Source organism: Myxocyprinus asiaticus, chromosome 41, assembly GCF_019703515.2.
Source record: "Myxocyprinus asiaticus isolate MX2 ecotype Aquarium Trade chromosome 41, UBuf_Myxa_2, whole genome shotgun sequence".
Lineage (NCBI taxonomy): Eukaryota > Metazoa > Chordata > Actinopteri > Cypriniformes > Catostomidae > Myxocyprinus > Myxocyprinus asiaticus.
The window spans coordinates 8,189,279-8,203,001 of NC_059384.1; the positions used below are offsets into that span (position 1 = coordinate 8,189,279).

At 38.3% G+C, this 13,723-nt stretch overlaps 1 protein-coding gene across 1 annotated transcript in view; it reads left to right on the forward strand.

Moving 5' to 3' along the window:
- The first annotated feature begins 2,371 nt into the window (after nucleotides 1–2,371).
- Nucleotides 2,372–13,723, forward strand: part of LOC127431803 (cyclic nucleotide-gated cation channel beta-3) — a 28,838-nt gene continuing 17,486 nt past the window's right edge. Inside the window, exons 1-5 of the mRNA XM_051682361.1 lie at nucleotides 2,372–2,420; nucleotides 2,627–2,670; nucleotides 2,776–2,903; nucleotides 3,507–3,561; nucleotides 3,851–3,986. Of these exons, the coding sequence (XP_051538321.1) occupies nucleotides 2,796–2,903; nucleotides 3,507–3,561; nucleotides 3,851–3,986 (299 nt within the window). The 5' untranslated portion in view covers nucleotides 2,372–2,420; nucleotides 2,627–2,670; nucleotides 2,776–2,795. The remainder of the gene's footprint in view (nucleotides 2,421–2,626; nucleotides 2,671–2,775; nucleotides 2,904–3,506; nucleotides 3,562–3,850; nucleotides 3,987–13,723) is intronic.

Consider the following 13,723-nt stretch of genomic DNA (forward strand, 5'->3'; position numbering starts at 1 on the left):
ATGTTAAGCTTCATTTAACAAACCAAATAGCTTTCAGCTGTGTTTGATATAATGGCAAGTGATTTTCTAGTACCAAATTAGCAATTTAGCATGATTACTCAAGGATAAGGTGTTGGAGCGATGGCTGCTGGAAATGGGGCCTGTGTAGATTTGATCAAAAATGACTTTTTTCAAATAGATATGGTGCTGTTATTTACTTCAGTAATGTCCTGATTATACTTTGTGATCAGCTGAATGCCACTTTGGTGAATTAAAGTACCAATTTCCTTCTGAAACAGCAAAATCTGTACATTATTCCAAACTTTTGGCCGCCAGGGTGTATATATATATATACATACAAATACACACACACACACACACACACACACACACACACACACCCACACAACCGGTCAAAAGTTTTGAAACACTTGACTGAAATGTTTCTCACGATCTTAAAAATCTTTTGATCTGAAGGCGTATGCTTAAATGTTTAAAATTAGTTTTGTAGACAAAAATATAATTGTGCCAACATATTAATTTATTTCATTACAAAACTAAAATTGTATTTAAAAAAAAAAAAGTTTTTGAAATTGATGACTTGGACCAAATAATAAAGAAAAGCAGCCAATAAGTGCCCAACATAGATGGGAACTCCTTCAATACTGTTTAAAAATCATCCCAGGATGATACCTCAAGAAGCTGGTTGAGAAAATGTCAAGAGTACATGTCTGCAAATTCTAGGCACAGGGTGACTACTTTGAAGATGCTAAAATATAACACAGTTTTGATTTATTTTGGATTTTGTTTAGTCACAACATTATTCCCATAGTTCCATTTATGTTATTCCATAGTTTTGATGACTTTACTATTATTCTAAAATGTGAAGAAAAAAAAAAGAAAAATAAAATATATATATATATAATAAAGAATGAGTAAGTGTTTCAAAACTTTTGACAGGTAGTGTATATATATGAACTGTTCAACTGGCCCTCGATGAAGAATACCAACTGGCTAGTGGCCCCCAGGCAATTTGAGTTTGAGACTCCTGGTTTGAAGGCAGAAATTTGAAACTAATAATTGTATAAAAGCACTTACATTAATTCTTCTGTTAAAAATCATGTATTATTTGAGTTGTAAAATTTGTCATTTTTACAGTCATTTTAGGGTTTTAGGGTTTGTTGACATTAAATCTTAATGGCAACAAAGTTGTAAAATTGGCAATAACTTTACACAGAAAGCATTAATAAGTGATTTTATCACTCTAAAATCATGTTAACACGCTATACTTTTCAAACAGTGAGTATTTTAACATTAATGGATTGGCCCCATTAACTTCCATTGTAACTGCCGCACTATAACCCAGATTTTTGCTTTCTTTAAAGGAGGGATGAGTCAAAATAAAAGTTTGTGCTAATCAACATTATGCCACAAATGCTGTTAATCAAGCTTAACTTGTATTGAATCAGGAATATTCTTTTAAAGAGTACAGTGAAAACTCTGAGTGTTCTGGGCACATTTCATAATGCATAGTGTCAAGCAAATATGAGATAAAACTTCTAATACAAGTGTAATCTATAATCTATCCAGGTTTTTTCTTTTCTTTTACTGGCACAGCATGGGTGGAGGGTGGGGGCTTACTGTGATTGTTTATTTGTCTGCTTTGTGATGTGAAAGTTCTTTAAATAAAATACACAACAGCAACAAAAAACAACATTTGACATAATGGAAGAAAAAAGCATTGCAAAGTTTTAGTGAATATAGTAACACTTACAGACAGGTACAGGGATTATATTAGTTGGCAATACCATGGTACTGAATGATTATCAAATTAATTTACCAATGTATTAACGTGGTACTCTGAAGCACTTCAAAGAATACCATTGACCAAGCTTGGTAAAAAAAAATCAAATCAAATAAAAAAAATTAAAAAAAAATACAAACATGGTAGTACTAAGATAATTTTAGTGTACAGAGTTAGTGTATTGTATGTTGAGCAATTCAACTTTATATTAAGCAAGTGAACAAGGCATATTAAGCCTTGACATTAACATAGCCTCACATAATGTAAGGTAAAGACTGCATTGAATATTCAAAAAGAATACTATTCTATTCTAACCAAAGGTAACCTTTGAAACAGAAATATATGCAGAGGGCTATGTTAACTTAATATGGGTCTATTTTGAATTTTAAAAAGGTCAAACACAATGTGCAGAATAAAGAAATGGAAGGCCTGTAAGATCAAAGTCATGCTAGCCTCGCCTGTTCTCTGTGAAACCACAACAGTAAATCCCCTCAGCTGAACAAAAAGCTTATACAGTTTAATTAAGTAAGTGGTCCACTGCTCCATATGAGCCAAACTAATCCAGCAGAACAGCTCACAGGTCCACCAGTGAAATCTGCTCACAGCTTTATGACAATTTGCTGATAATCCCAGAACGGTATGGCAATTTAAAAAGGCTGCAAACTGTATAAGACAATATTATTAATCAAAATACAACTTATATATTTAAAGTTTGTATTGTCTGTTTTGTTTGACTGTACAAGCATAATTTAACATTGAATAACAATGAAATATTCTTAAAATGTGTTTATAATGCAATCTGTGGCTGTAAGTATGGTTTCAAACCCTATCTGTATACAGCAGACACCCTGTGTGATGAATTGTGGCCTCAGCTAACTTCCTTACAGGTGGGTATTAGTGGTCTAAAAATGCTAATTGCATCAGGCAGTAACATTAGAAGGACTGGAGCTGTGGGCACACAAGAAGGATAAACTCAGTAGAGATCTCTTCAGATACTCACAGCCACGGAGCCATGTTCAGCAAGCTAAAGAAGATCATTGGAGGTCCCACTGTGGGTCCCACCCCAGCCTCTACCTCGGCCCCACCACCTGCACCAGCCTCGGCTCCTGCACCTGCCAAGGTAAAACAACAGGCTTGCAATGCACAGAGATACATTATGTTTCTTTACATTTACATTATATTTTTAACTTCATAAACTTTTTTTGGTACTTTTATCCAAAACACCCTGCAAGGGAGCAACAGTGTTCTGTTTACATTACATTCAAATTCAAAGTCAAATTTTTTGAATTCTAAGAATTTGTTGTGATTTAAAAAGGCTGCAAACACTATAGAAGCACACAGTGAATCAAAATACATGTATATACACATTTAATTTTTAAAGGCTTATCAAATCAATAGCTTTTTCTTCTTATGTTTAGAAATTCTACAGTTTTGTTGTTTATTTTACACTTTATAATTTATATAAAGTTGAGTTTCACTTTATAAACATTTGGTTGGATTTTGGCTTTTGTCTCTACACTATGTAAGGAGCAACTATTTACATCTCATAAAAATGTTAAATCAAAAATATGGGTGCTTGATAATAATTTAGAATCAACAAATTTGGCTAAAAAATCTACAGTATTTATAAATAATGAATGCATATGTTATATTTGAGAATTATAAGAATGCTTTTATAACAGCTAAACTAACCTGGAATAATGATTATCTTTGCAACCGGTAGGAGGAAAAACCTGCAGACAAAGAAAATGGAGACAAGAAAGATGAAAAAGCCTCTGGTGAGTCATCCGTTATCATTGTAATTATCCTTTGAATTATAGCATAATTCTTTCAGTAAGCACCTGTGCAAGATATTTTCCAGATGAGAGGCATTTTAAATAGATTTTTATTGTCTCTAACAGGTTGCTCTGCATTAGCATTCGTTATAAGTTCAATAGCACATATGACCAGTCAGTAAGCAGCTTCAGGGGTCACTGCTCCATCTGTGCACTGACTCTTGACTCAGCAAGGACAGTGTTTATAAGAACCATGCAGGAAAACGCTCTCCTACCTCTATTTTCTCCATAGCCCCAGCCCCGGCTCCGGCTCCAGCACCAGTTCCAGCACCAGCTCCAGCACCAGCCCTGGCTGCGACCCCAGAACCGGCCCCCAAACCAGAGGAGAAGCCTGCAGCCCCAGCCAATGGCCAGCCACCTGCTGAAGGGTAAAACAGATCCTATAGAAACTGTGTCTCGGTCAACCTGGTCTCATAAAATCATTTTAATTTCAAAAAATTTTTTTTTTTTTTACAAAGTTATATCTATGTGCCTTGTTCCTAGTTAAATAAACAATGACTTTTATCCCCCTTCACACAAATCGTAAAACGGCAGATTATCATTTCATAAATACTTACTTTTCGCCCTGTCCCCCCACACATTGATATCTAATGATAACTAAACACTTTTTCTATAGCGCATGACTTGTAAGGCGATACTTTTTAACATTTGCATACATAACCAATAGGGCTGGGTATTGATACAGATTTCCCGATTCGATTCCAATTCACAAGCTCTCGTTTCGATTCTGATTTCCATTCTATTCAATTCAATATTGATTCATATGGGTATATTTCAGTTGTAATGTCCCTTTTGCTTACATTTGAAATAAATTCTCTCCCAGCTAATGCTACTAATTATACAGGGGACCTTCTAACTAGATACAATATGAAAATATAAATTTTACTCATTATAATTTATTAGTTTTTCATCATTTTGGTCACATTTTAGCTTTTTAAAAATGAACAAATCAATGTATTTAATCAATAAATATTTTATTGCATATATTATATTTTGTTACATGTGATTTGTTGAACGTGTATGTAAAAAAACAGTACTGTCTCTTTAAGGAAACACGTAATAACTAGGGGTGTGACCACACACTTAGCTCACGAGAACGAGATGAGACGATATTTTAACACTATATACACTACCGGTCAAAAGTTTTGAAACACTTATTCTTTATTATAATTTTTTCTTCACATTTTAGAATAATAGTAAAGTCATCAACATTATGGAATAACATAAATGGAACTATGGGAATTATGTTGCGACTAAACAAAATCCAAAATAAATCAAAACTGTGTTATATTTTAGCATCTTCAAAGTAGACACCTTTGCCTAGAATTTGCAGACATGTACTCTTGACATTTTCTCAACCAGCTTCTTGAGGTATCACCCTGGGATGATTTTTAAACAGTATTGAAGGAGTTCCCATCTATGTTGGGCACTTATTGGCTGCTTTTCTTTATTATTTGGTCCAAGTCATCAATTTCAAAAACTCTTTTTGTAAATAAATTTTAGTTTTGTAATGAAATAAATTAATATGTTGGCACAATTATATTTTTGTCTACAAAACGAATTTCAAACATTTAAGCATACGCCTTCTGATCAAAAGATTTTTAAGATCATGAGAAACATTTCAAAACTTTTGACCGGTAGTATATATGACAAGAAGTCACAAAATGCAAAACAATGCAGGTGCATTTTGAAATGTTTTAACTAATCATCTTGTAATGAATGTCACTTCAGTTCTACTCTCTGAGTATGAATTGTCATATGCATTAAAAGACAGAACAATATGCAAGCACTGTAAAAGGTTTTGCCACAAACTCAACTGACTGGCTTCTCTCCTGTGTGATTTCACATGAGTCTCTTCAGACCTGGTTGATTTTAGTTGAGAGCTGCGGTGGTTCTGTAGGTGTCTTTGCATAGTGCTTGTGTTAGCCGCGGTGTAGGGCACTATTTTCTTACAGTGCTTACATATTGGCTGTCTCGTTTGGAAGGCTGCGTCCTCCGCAGGTCGCATTTGTCGTCCGCATACGCCATCGAGGCTGTCTCGTTCCTTTTTTTTCTTTTTTTTCTTTTTTTATATTGGGAATGCAAGAAAGGTTAACAATTGTATAATTGTAAGTGCATATACATAAAAGGCATTGACAATAGATAAAAAAATAAATAAATGAAACGAGACAGCCTCGATGACGTATGCGGCCGATAAATGCGACCTCCGGAGGACGTAGCCTTCCAAACAAGACACAGCCTTTGTTCGTGTCTTGTCTGTCACTCTGTCGCCGTTTATTGTTTCCACCGGGTACCTAAAATGCTGCCACACAAAAGATTTAAAAGTGGCGGGGGCATCTTCTATGCTAATTTCACCCTCACACTCCGTCATGCTGATATCGTGAGACAGATTTTCACTTCAACGAGAAATATCGCACAATATCGCGAGATCTCGTGGCACCAGATCTCGTCACACCCCTAGTTATAACACATGTTAATGAGACTCCAATGACTTTATCTCACCTGTGCTATGCCTGATTAGAATTAATGTTTATTTTTTGTTGTTTTTGGTCAACAAAGACTGTAGAGAACAGAAAGGGTAGTAAAAGAGACATTATTTATTGACAAATCGATTGTGTGGATCTTGTCTTTGGACACACATACACGGAACAACTTTTACTCTCAACACTCAGTGAAAGGATCTCGCTGCTGAATACTCCACCACTATCCTACACAATTCATTCACTGGTGAGTGAAATCAAAACATTTACCAGCCAGTTGCTAAATATACACATTAAGTCACAGAGCGTGAAATCTGGTTGCAAATGAGAGTGGTTTCCTCTCATTTTAGTGGAGGGTTGCGCAAAGAGTAAAAGATTGATCTTGGGATTCAAGAATCAATATTGAGATCATTCAAATGAAGACTGCGCTGCATCAGGAAATTTATATTTTTACCTAATCCTAATAACCAACTACATTTGCAGACTTTTTCAAGTGCGTTCAAATCGTGTGGTAGCTTACGATGCAAAGGACCGGGGTGAGTCGACACATGGGGCGAAAGTTTCAAAGTAGCACCACAATATATCGTAGTTGTAGCAATTGCATTTTCATCTGACATCTGCTTTTATTACACAATCAGTTAGGTTTAGTTTTAATGTTTAGGGTAGAAAGGTCAGTTTTGTTTATTTAAAACTTGATAGAGTTTGGGAAGACATTTAACTGGCTTTTAGTGCCACACTGTGGCCTTAGAACTGACCCGATACATTGTAGGGACAACGGTATATCATTTTGCAAAAATGTTGCCACAGTCATGTAATTTATATGGGATCAGGCTGGTCATAGTGGACAAGTTAAAATTAAGTTGGCTAGTTAAAATCACACATTTAATTTAAGAGTTTAGGTCATTGGTTTTAACATCTTCGAAAATGTTGTCGGAATTTTAAATAACATTTAGTTATTTGTACTATTAGATTTCACAACAGTACCTAAAGTCAACATGAAACTGCATTCACAACCCAACTGGCGTATGTAATGCAGGGCCGTTGTAAGAAGGGAAAACAAAAATGTTGTCCTGGCCCCATGATGAGGTGTCTCACTAATGTCCTGTATGGGATAGCTTACTCATTGGGCCTGAGGAAGAGGGGGCCGGACTATTCAAATTTTGTCCCGGGCTTAAAGAATTTTATCGACAGTCCTGCTGCAATGTGACTATGCATTACAGCAGCACTATATAATGGACTATATAATGATTTTATCCAACAGGAATTTATTGGATTGTGAGAAGTGGTCTTTGAATTACAATGACAAGCATTTTTTCATTTGGAATAATGTGCACCAATGAATCCTTCACAATAAGACCAGGAACATATTTATTTATTTATTTTGGATGTTTCTCCCAATTTGGAATGCCCAATTCCCAATGTGCTTTTTTTAAGTCCTCGTGGTCACGTAGTGATTTGCGGAGGACGAATCCCAGTTGCCTCTGCATCTGAGATCGTCAACCTGTGCATCTTATTGAGCGCGCTGCCACGGAGACATAGCGTGTGGAGGCATCCAACGCGGCAACCACGCTCAACTCACCACGCACCCCACCGAGACCGAACACATTATACTGATCACGAGGAGGTTACCCCATGTGCTCTACCCTCCCTAGCAACCGGGCCAATTTGGTTGCTTAGGAGACCTGGCTGGAGTCACTCTGCGAACTAGTGAACTAGCGAGCTCCAGGGGTGGTAGCCAGCGTCTTTACCACTGAGCTACCCAGGCCCCCCGACCAGGAACATGTATTAAGGAAGTATAAATAGGGTCCAATTTGATTTCATGTTGACTTTATATTGCTGCTTTTTAGTACTGAGAGACATTTGAGTCTAGATAAACCACAAGGAACCGTCTTTTATGTACAGTGTATGATTAATAAGGCAAGTTAATTAACTAGTCTCATTGTTTTTGAAGGGACACTCGGTAGTCCACAGTGTAGCATGCGAGTATCACAGTCAGTGAGTGTAAACATAAGATCCATGACTGTCCAACAGAAAGCTGGAAGATTATGAGGCAAGGAGCTGAGAGAAGATTACAAGATTTACAGTGTGTTTGACCTAAGACGATTTCTGGACTGGAGCTATTTAATTTTAAGGAAAGAAACAAATATTACAAAGAAAGGAAAAAATGAATCTGACATCCAAGCAATGAGCATCCCACAGTGGTTTTTATAATGGATATTATCTTCAAAGTTATTCACATTCAGTGGAGCAGAGTTTAACATCTCTAGTGGAAGGTGTTTTATTTTGTGTGTGTGTGTGTGCGTATATCTTTCTGTCTGTCTGAAATATTTAGTACAATAATGCAATATATAAAGTTTCATTTGCATTGACACTCATAATGTTGTAATGTGGCAGTACCACCAGCAGAGGTCAGCACATATGAACCAAATCTGGATCAGCAGTTTCACCTCAGATAGCAGCTTGGCTCATGTACAGTACACACATTGTATGAAAGGCTCCTATAAATAACAGAAAAACCGTCCTAGGCGCATAAATGATGCGCTCTAACACAGACTGATGCTTTGACTGACAGAGCGAAGAGCGCTCCCTATGCAACGATTAGAGCTGATGTTATCGCAAGTGATCGATACTGAGCTACGTTGCCGACAGTCTAAGGAGCCAGTCTCCAGAATTATTCTAGTATTGTGTGCATCAATGACAAATAAACCACACATACATATACATTAACATTCGTATAGTAAACCCTGGAAACTGTATGCCCATGCCTACTGTAACATTTTATTAAATACCTCAGTCCATTGCCTGGTTCCTGTGTTCTAACACACACCCAGGAGTGATTACCACATTAAAACTCAGCAATAGACTTCTTAAATACAGTCCTTTAATTCTCTCCCCAACATTGTGGTCCTTCGAGCCGGATCTGGTACTTTCTCTCCAGAAGATGGATGACAGAGTCTCAACCAGGCCTAAATGTCAAACCCATCCTCCACGTTCTTATGATGAGTATGAGGTGGGCTTTGTGCCACATCAAAGACATTTACCTTTACCAAGAAACAGTAGGCATGGGCAAGAAGAGGAGTAATGTTCTCAGGAGGAGGGAGCTGCCAAGACGACACCCCCCACTCTCAGCCATCGCCAGTCACTGAGGGATGCTGCCTGTGGAGAGGATGACCAGTACAGCGAGTGGAGTCAGTACAGCCACAGATCTGGTCCTGAAGATCTGGTACAGAGAGAGAACATGGGCGGAAAAAAATAGAGAATCAACTCCACAATCCCGGCCTTCTATTCAGCGAGATCTATGTGGAGCCTCCTAGACTGAGATACATCAGAGTAGAGAAGAGCACCTGAATGCCACTTTAGCCAAAATCAGAGAGACCAGATATGAGTTAAGACTGCTTGCAGAGACAGTTCACAGCCTTCAGCAGACTCCCCAACCGACTGCAGTGTGCTCTCAGTTTAAGCCCTCATACCCACGTATGCCTGATCCATCACTCATACTTACACCAGACCATGGGTTTATGCCTCCACCCAGAGAGGAACTGCCTGCTAGTGAGGAGGATGAGGAATATGAGGATACAGATTGGCCAGATCCACCATCATGGCCAGACACAGAGGATCAGAATCCTCAGCCACAGCCTGCCAGCAGTGTACCTATTGTCAACCTCCTAGAAAAGATGATGAGTGCGCTTCAAGTATTAAAACGAACAGCTGTTAGTCAGAGCAAACCCCCTGCTGCAGGGGCGTGTCTAGAATTTTTTTTATGGGGTGGCAAGGGGCTGGCATGCAGACCATGAGGGGCGGCAACACTAAAGCAAGCGCCCATGCGTAGTTCTTATGGATTAAGGTACCAAGCTTCATTGCAACAAGTACTAGTTCATTAATTGGAGTCACTATCAAATTATAAATGTCCATGAATTTGTAATATAACTGCATTTCCACAGGAACCACATAGTAGCCATTTTGATACTGATTTGCCAACATAATATATATATATATATATATATATATATATATATATATATATATATATATATATATATATATATATGGATAATAAAAAAATATCCAGAGCACCAAGACATTGTCTATTAAACACATCAACAAATTCTAAATGTTCCTTAACTTGACATTTAGAACCAGCAATCTGGACTAAACGTCACCACCTATGGTAAGTGTACCCATGGATGGAAAATGCATGTTATTCTGCTAATAAAGTCCTGTAGGCATATCACCTTTGTAATAGCTGGAATAATATATTTGAAAGTGAAGATTAACACAAATTTAGGTCTAAATAAAAATAAACTGTACAGAAAATTGTACTATGGGGGGCAGTACTGCAAAACTCATGAATATTAATTATGTTATGCACAGTAAAAGATTATTTTTAATTAATTGTTTTGATCAACAGTTATACTTAAAGGTGTTATATGTAATATTTTTTTTCTGTACTAAATCATAAAATGACCATAATATGTCATTAGAGACTTAGGAAATATGCTTAAGTTGAAATACTGGCTTATCCGATAACAATGCTACAGCCACTCTACTTTGAAGTTTCCATTCCGGGCCGGAATTTCTGTCACTCACCAACAGTATTTCAACATCGCCAGGTTGCCAGATTTGAACAAGTTTGCAGGCAAACAACACTGCGTGCTGCAGCTATGGAAGCCAACAAATGAACTGGATCAGACATAACAGATTCCACCTGACATAAAAAGCCTCGCCATCCATCTAAAACCACCATGACCAGAGGCGTAGTAAAACAAGGATAAATATTGGAGATGCCTTTGGAAGATGGAGACAGCTTAAAGCCGTGAAATCCTTTAAAACGGATGCTGATACCTGTTGCGTGTCCTCAATCTGGCAACCCGCATGAGCTTCGAGTCTGGGGCGGGGCAGACAACTCTCCAATATTTTGAATTTGGACTGCAGTACCCATTTCAAACGCTTGTTGTCAATCTTACATATAGCACATTAAATGGCCGATTCAAGCACCCAAATGAATATTTCACATAATATGGTAAATTCATTTTTACATCTGTAACTATCAGTCTTGGTATTTTGTTAATCAGTAGATGAATACATGGATCAGCACTTTGATTAAAAACATGACTGATTGATCTAGTGGTAACTTTTTGCCTTTAGTTTTTAGAGGTTTTGGATTCTAATTCACCCAAATAAAACTTTTTATTTTAATAAAAAAAGATTGCATCTGTACATCAGTGGATAGGTGTTACACTTTAAAAAATGCAATAAAAGATGCAGGGAGACGAGAGTAGCGGAAACACAGACACATTTATTGACAGTTCTGTATATGAAAGAACAGCGAACTCCGAAATTCAGACTGCGACAACCACAAACTCTCCGCTCCGGCAGCGGGAATACGGAATGTACCTGAGCACCCATGAACGAGATGAAACAGTTCACAAACAACCGTCTCCCATCACATAACCCAGCCATGAAACACTCAGTTTATGTAGGGAGGAAACACACTGCGCACCGGTGCACCCCATCAACAATCAGCACACCTGGTTACCCCACTCCTGAGAGTGATTAAGAGGGATAGAAAGAGAAAAAGACAACACACACACACTACATAACACACAAACAATACGGTAGAGAAGGCCATCACAATGGGGGACATGGAAAAGAGCGCGAGCTGCGGCAAAACTGCTGATACTAAACAACACTGATAGCAGCTGCAACAAACACTTATCATAACATTCAAAATAACACATTCCAGTGCCGGATCACCTTTCAAAAGACACACAGATGAAATAGAAACTCCAACTCAATAACTGGAGATATTTCATCTGGATTATACACATACCTGACAAAAGCTTTTTCAAAAAGTGGTGAGGACATGTCTCACACGTCTCAACCCATAACTGACAGCGATGTATCTCATAATCATTCAGTGAATACCTGGAAACAACTGAGAAATTCATCTTTTACCTCTTATTTTTCCACATATTTGTCCATGTAGTCATTGTTGTTGAGGAAATAAGCTCATCAACCCATGAGAGCCCAAACACTGTACACACGCTGCAATAGTAGGTAGGCAGTTGGTCAATGCTGTGATTGGCTGCTGCTGTATTCAATCAATGGATCTGCAGTCATTTGTGCATTCGGTGAGAGTTTAGGCAGTTTGACATGAATAAACCACTACACAATATCAAAATCAACGATAATATAGGCTACTTACATTTATATTTAATACATTTGGATACTTATGCTGGGGTGGCAATGCTTTTTCTTAGGGTGGCATTTGCCACCCCATGCCACCCTGGTAGATCCACCCATGCCCTGCTGCACACATAGTAAGCCCTCCTCTCGTTAAATATGGCCCATCAAAGGCAAAGACTGACAGGATGACTCATGGGCCCATGAGCCGCAAATAAGCCATGCCCCGCAGCACCCACAAAGATCCAACCCAGCTTATAATGAAGACAAGTACTACAGTTACTTTCAAGGTGAGCCAGCAGCAGCCTCACAGCTGTATGCTCCCAGAAGGCCAGATCCAAGAGCTTCAGTCTATTCACTGCACAAACCTGTCCCCACCTCTGAGCTGACATTTAGAAGGCCAATGCCATCAATCCCCTATTTTAGTCATAGAGATCCCAGTGAATTTGCTAGACTAAACATTGCTCTGGAAAATCTTCTACCCCCTGATGGGACAGAGTTATTTAAATACCAAATCCTGGTGGACCACTTAAGACTGGAAGAGGCAAGGTTGATAGCAGATTCCTATCTGAACTCCCCTACACCTTACAGTGACACTATGGCAGCACTCAATGAGAAATACGGCCAGCCCCATCAGATGTTGCTAAACAAAATAGCCAGTGTCATGGATTCACCCGATATCTGCCATGGTGACCAAGCTGCCTTTGAGAAGTTCCAGGCATTAGTAAGCATGCTTAAATCCCTTGGTCCATCAGGAGAGATTGAACTGTATTGTGGATCTCATGTAGCAAGTTTGCTGAGTAAGCTACCTCCAGAAATGAGATCAGCATTTCGGCGTAGCAGGTTCCATCGGTCAGGAACTACATATACTCTTCTTGACCTCTCTGAATGTCTGCAATATGAGTCCTGGTGCCAAGAATATGACAGGCATTCATTTCAAAGACTACAAGGGAAAGACAAGTGCCTAAAAATGAGAATCGACAAAAAAGGTGGACAACCACTGTTCTGCATGGAGCCAAAGGGACCATAGAGAAAGAAGCTCCAATAGTGCGTGCAAACCCCACCAAAATGAGCAAAGCCAAGCCTTACTGCACATTTTGTAATAACTCAGAGCAATTCCTCAACCAATGTACAGAGGTTGCAAAACTGTCCAGAAACCAGTTATCAGAGTGGATTCAGGCCAATAAGAGATGCTGGTGCTGTGCTAGAACCCACCAGGCAGCACAATGCAACTTGAGAAAACCATGCAGTACCTGTCAATAAAAACACTTACAAGTGCTTCATGAAATTAATGTTCAAACCTCTAAGGATGTAGCAAAGTCAGCAAAAGGAGGAAAGCTGCATTGTTAATACTTCCACTGAAGTTCTGTACTTAGTCAGACCAGTAGATGGCAGTCGTGTGTTACTGAAAGTTATCAGAGTGTTACTATAGCATGGCATGC